The sequence below is a fragment of the Apis dorsata genome, unplaced genomic scaffold (genome assembly GCF_000469605.1).
Source record: "Apis dorsata unplaced genomic scaffold, Apis dorsata 1.3 scaffold_59, whole genome shotgun sequence".
Lineage (NCBI taxonomy): Eukaryota > Metazoa > Arthropoda > Insecta > Hymenoptera > Apidae > Apis > Apis dorsata.
The window spans coordinates 131,901-137,469 of record NW_006263359.1 but is presented as its reverse complement, the minus strand read 5'-3'; the positions used below and the strand labels follow the sequence as shown (position 1 = coordinate 137,469).

The window sequence follows — 5,569 nt, the reverse complement described above, 5'->3', positions numbered from 1 at the left end:
AAAAAAAAAAAAAAAAGAAGTCTCGTTTAAGCCTCGAGAAAGGTGTAATTTTGATCGGTGTTGCAACTTTGTGCCATCGCCGACATCGATGATACATCAATGTAGGTATTGGGAACGTGAAGTAATGGCGAAACGAATCTCGTGAGAAGCTTAACTGTAACTTTCACGAAAATTTTATCTTCTCTTCGTATTAATCGTTAATATAATTGTATCGCGTATTAAATTTTTGTTTTTTTATAATTTCAATAAAACAAGAGGCCAATTAATAGATTGAATTATTTAATACATCTTGTCGTATATTTCAATTCGTCGTCAATCTGTTGTAAAAAGAATGCTGTATCGACGATCATCAAGAGATAATCGATAGATAATCCCTCTTCCAATTACGGATTATCCCCTTTGAAGTGCAAAATGATCGATGAATCGTATCCTCGACAATCGTCCATTCCGAGCAAATTCCCTTCTCTGATCTTTCTGTCGAATAGATTATAGAAACCTTAACTAAAACCTTAACATGCTAAAAAAAAAGCGAAAAAAAAAGGAGAATTATCGAAAGTGCGATATAATGGCACGTACCAGTTTGGAAAAACGTGGCACCACCGTCGATGTTTCCAATCGATTACTCGACACAGTAGCTACCGGTTTCTATCCACGAGCGAGTGGAGAAAAAGAAGAGGAAGACGAAGAAGAAGAAGAAGAAGAAAAAAGAATCGGAGCTTCCTTATTGGTCTTAGAAAGTCGAGTAAGAAAGATCCGTGAAAAGAGCGTCGTGAAATCTGCAGAGGCCGGCCGCGATCCGTGTATAATCGGCAGAGGAAACCGGGTAGGAAAAAGGAGCAGCGGGACGGTGAAAATGCCCGCCTTTTGAAACGTTGAAACCCCGGGTTCGTGACTGCGACCAAGTATCATCTCGCACGGTGATTATCGTTTCGAACGTTCGATTGACGTGGCCGGTTTCACGTGGTACGGGCCCAACGTTTAAAAAAACTGGCCGTCACGCCAGTGAAGGAAAGTTGAAAAGGGTTCGAGGGATCGAGGGGGGAATCCAAGTTCGATCGAGCGAGTGGTTACATCATCGCTGTGAATTCTGATCGATGTACGGGAGTTTGGTTGTTTGGGAGGAAAGTAGGCACTTTGAGGATAAAGAGTAATCGAAGAGAAATTTTCTTTCGAACTCTCTGTTATTTTTTTTTGTATTTGTTTCGTTAAAGGAATAATGGGATTTAGAGAATTTTTTTTTTTATTCCGAGGGAAAGTATTACAAATTTGTGATTTCGTTTCGATATCGTTCGATCGGATCGTGGCATTCGAGGAGTTATTAAGTATGCAGGAGGATAATAAAAGTTTTATTCGAGAAAAAAAATTATTCCCGCGTGTTCGAGTTTCCAGATGTATAATTAGTCCCATGCTTATCAGAAACAACATCCAGTTCGATCGTAACATTGGAAAGAACATCGAATCGCTCGATAACCTAAATAACGCAATTAATGAGACCAATCACACATCCTTGGCTACCAATCAGTCGTATCAACCGAACAAGATATCCAATAAAGAAAAATTTCTTTACAACCTGTAATAACCCGTTGATCGAGTCGAAAAATCCAAATTTCCACCACAATTATAGATTTTTCCTGAATTATAAATAATCTTAAATAGCAATTTATAATAAAAAAGAAATCGAAGGTAGGAAAAATTCAAGTTAAATATATTATCAGCATAGATATAGCTATAAACTGAAAGAAAAATAAAAACTGTTAGAAATCAAGAGATTTCTCTTTCGTAAATTTTAATAATATTATTAAAATATCAAATAAATTTATATAAAACATAAATTTCATTTTTTCCTCGATTTGCAGAAATTTTTAATTATACTCCCCCTATACTCAAACATTTTCACGATTCCCTCACGAATCAAAATCTTCGATATAATCGCGAAAATCGATCAAACGAAACGAATTCTCATTTCTAACAACACTTCTCTTTCCCTCTTTCCCAATCGAATTTCGATCGTAAAAATTAACCGATCGATGAAATTACAGCATTTTCATCTCTAGCTAGATCGCTTCCCTCTTTCCCTAGAAGAACAATCAAAATGTTCCCTCCTATCACCAATTATCCTTTCCGCTGTCTCCACGCAGAAATCGACTCGGTTTCGTATTTTACGAGGCGAAAATTGCTGGGTTATTCCCCTGGTAGTGGCGCGTTTTACGATTTCGGCGGAACAGCCGAGAGAGAAACCGGCGATTTCCGGTCTTCGAAATGTCGAAGCGACAAAGTTGCAACTATAGGATGGTTTTATTCGTTTCCACCTTCCGCCGCGGTCACGCGGTTTTTACTGTCCTCGGTATATACGACGCGCTAAATTATCCCGTTTGCAATAAAACGCGTGGCGGGACGCGAATACGCCACGGTGAACAAATAAACGTGAAATTACGGTGAAACCTGGCTCTCTGTTGCGCGGATATCTGTCCTTCTCGATCGTTCGACACGGTTATAGCGGGGCTCTCCGAGAGACCCGTCGAAAACGAACGGTAAAAACGGTTGGATGTTTAGCCGGTTGAATGTTTCCTGGTAGTTTGCCAGATCGATTAAAAAGAGGAGATCGTTGTTTGATTCGATGTTTTGCGTGTAAGGGGAAAACCGGTCGACCGGGTTGGAGGATGCGGCTTATTATAATATTTACCCGCTTTGTTGCTTTGCGGTTATAATATTTGCCGTTTCGATACATTCTTCGACACGTCGATCATCTTTCGTCCCTTTAAAACGTCTTCGATCGCGTTGTGTTGCGTCTAATTTAACTTCCGCCACCGCCATTTTTGTGCCGGATAACTTGGCACCGTTAACGTAACAGTTATTTTTGCAATCGTATTTTTTGAGATTATTGAAGCAACGATGATCGAAAAATTTATATCGTATTATCAGATTTTATTATCATCATCTAAATTATATTAATTGTAAATTAATCTAAAGGTGAAAGTGAACTCTGATTAAATTAATTTAAGTCAAAGGTATCTTAAATGTGCCTACCTAACCTTTGAACACATGGCTCTGAATAGCGAGGAATTGGAGCAATTTATTATTTAAGACTATTGAAGTCGTCCATTGAAACTCTAATTGAGACATCCAATGACATCTCCTCCGATATATCGCCACATTTGAATTTACATACGATCAATGACCGATCAACGAGGACGTTTTAATTGCTTCATATCGATCGAGAACGAAGTCGTTCCGCATAAAGAGTTAAATTGCAACTCAATTGGCTCGGTTGGCGTTTCTGTGTTTCTAGGTCTTCCTCGAGTAAGTTCTTGAATATAATTCGTCTCGCATCGATCGTCGTCGAACCAATATATTTCGTTGAATTATACATCGACTATTATCCCGCTATTTAATCATCATATTCGATTAAATTGCTAGTTAAAATATGGAAATTATAATAGAAAGAAAAGTCGTTCAATCGTTACCAACGAAACGTGCGATATTTTTGTTGCAGCCGGAGACAGTTCCTCAAGCGAGGATCGATATGACTCGTGTGTTGGAAGTTGCTGCTGCCGAGGATATCACCGGACATCCGTACAGCCTGGCGATCACCTCTCCGGAAGGAGTTACCTTCGTGAAGGGCACGTGCCGCGAGGAAACCAGATGGTGGGCCGATGTGCTTCAGGTCTACTCGAGGAACAAGGTCTGTACATTAAATTCGAAATTAACTAGAAAAATTTAGCATTAGCATTTCTTCTTTCATTCTCTTCTCGTAGTGAAAGCTTTGAAATTAACAGATTATTTGTATTAATCTTGTATAATAATTTTTCAATCAGGATGAACAGGATGATTCAAGATATTTTAAATTTATTTATAAAAAATTTTATTAGTATCATTAATTAGTCGAATTTAACTAATAATCAGATTTAAATTTAATTACAAAATCTCGTTTCACTCCCATTAAAATTTATCACTCTCTCTTTCATGCAAAAGAGAATTTATTACCATTGTCAACTTAAATTAATTCCGCTAATAGTATCAATTATGGGAAAGAAATACTTTAATCGTCGGTGTCAAGGTACAATTAGAATCAATCAAAGAAGATTCTCCTTGCAGATACGTTCCAATTATGCATACACCGATCGAAATGTTAAAGCACAAAAAAGGATCTTTGTTAAGCGATTCTGTTTACGAAAATATTTCGAATTAAATCTCGATTCCTTCGAATCGCAAAAAAGAGGGTGCGAATTTATACGATTCTGATTGATCCAATTCGAAGAAAGAAGGTGACTGAAGGATCCCTGTCATTCGTTGATTACGATATTCGCATAATCATTACTATATCCTTGTGCTGTCACGGTTGTTACAGTAATACCAGTCGCGTCGACTTGTCTCACCAGCGGAAATAGCTATTCTCGCGGGAAATGAATCGCGACTACGCGGCCGCCCTCGGATTTTCCAACCTTCTGCCTACGCGAATTCCATTATTTCATTTTTTTTTTTCTTTTCATTTTCTCGATGAAAATTAACGTTCGAATCCTTCGAGGTCGATAAATCTTTGATAAAATCAGTCCATTGGAAATCTTTTTTTATTGGCGAGAGTTTCATTGACGAGAGCGAGTCAACTTTTTTTTTTTTTTTTACCATTCAATTGAAATTTATTATTATGGATATTATTGGTGCGTGAAATGTCGTTATTTTTTAAAATATAATTTTAATGATACGTAATTTATCTTGGATATATCATACGATAAAGAAACGTATTCGTATTTTTTATATGGTTTTTTTATTTCGTTAGTATATTTCGTATATTAAATAAGAATTCATTTTCTTTGTTTAAAATTCTTCTCGATTATCCTCATTTAAATTTAGGTTTTTCTGTTTGCAGCATTGTTTGCAGTATAAACTTACTGTAGATTTATGGTCTTTGCTTATATCTGTATAAATTGGCAATTTAAAAGTGAGCGTAAAACGATTTGGTCTTGTCGAAGGGTTAATCGTCAAGCTTTTTCTCATCGCAAACTGCTTTACAAATTAATGCGTTGTCACTAAATCCAGGTTGTTTCATTCCTCTCGAATAATCGAATATTCAAATCTTATCATCGATTTAATGGATGCTCTTCTTTGCTGAAAACTGAATCACACGGTGAATTGTCAGATATTCCCTGGATAACTAGCCGTCTAATTGCAGACCCATTCCAGTACCAGTACCTGTACAACGATACTTTTCCTACCTTCATCCTACTATATCTTAACTCCATGTTTATTCCTACCATTACAAATTCTTATCTATAAAATCATCTGATAGAACTCGAATACTCCAATTATCCACTAGAATTTATTACTATGTACCTTCCAATCAACCTGCCTTACCGACAGCAGATACAATTTCAACCGCTATCCTTTTTTTCGCGCCAAATACAAAAAAATAAAAAAATAAAAATTAATAAATAAAAGAATGTCTCTTTCTTTCTTCCCTAAGAAAACACGTGATCGTATCACTGTACAACCATGAAAATTCTCACGAGACGAGTATAGTAGAACTCCATTTATACGATCCTGTCGGGGGATAAACAGATGCATGTAACTA

The 5,569-nt window shown here is 36.8% G+C and overlaps 1 protein-coding gene across 8 annotated transcripts in view; it reads left to right on the top strand.

The window, feature by feature from the left end:
* LOC102677037 (protein outspread) overlaps nt 1-5,569 on the top strand; it is a 194,650-nt gene that overhangs the window by 165,802 nt on the left and 23,279 nt on the right. For all 8 annotated transcript variants that reach the window (XM_031515246.1, XM_031515250.1, XM_031515252.1 and 5 more), the window contains one exon: nt 3,494-3,682. In XM_031515246.1, coding sequence (XP_031371106.1) covers nt 3,494-3,682 — 189 coding nt within the window. The remainder of the gene's footprint in view (nt 1-3,493; nt 3,683-5,569) is intronic.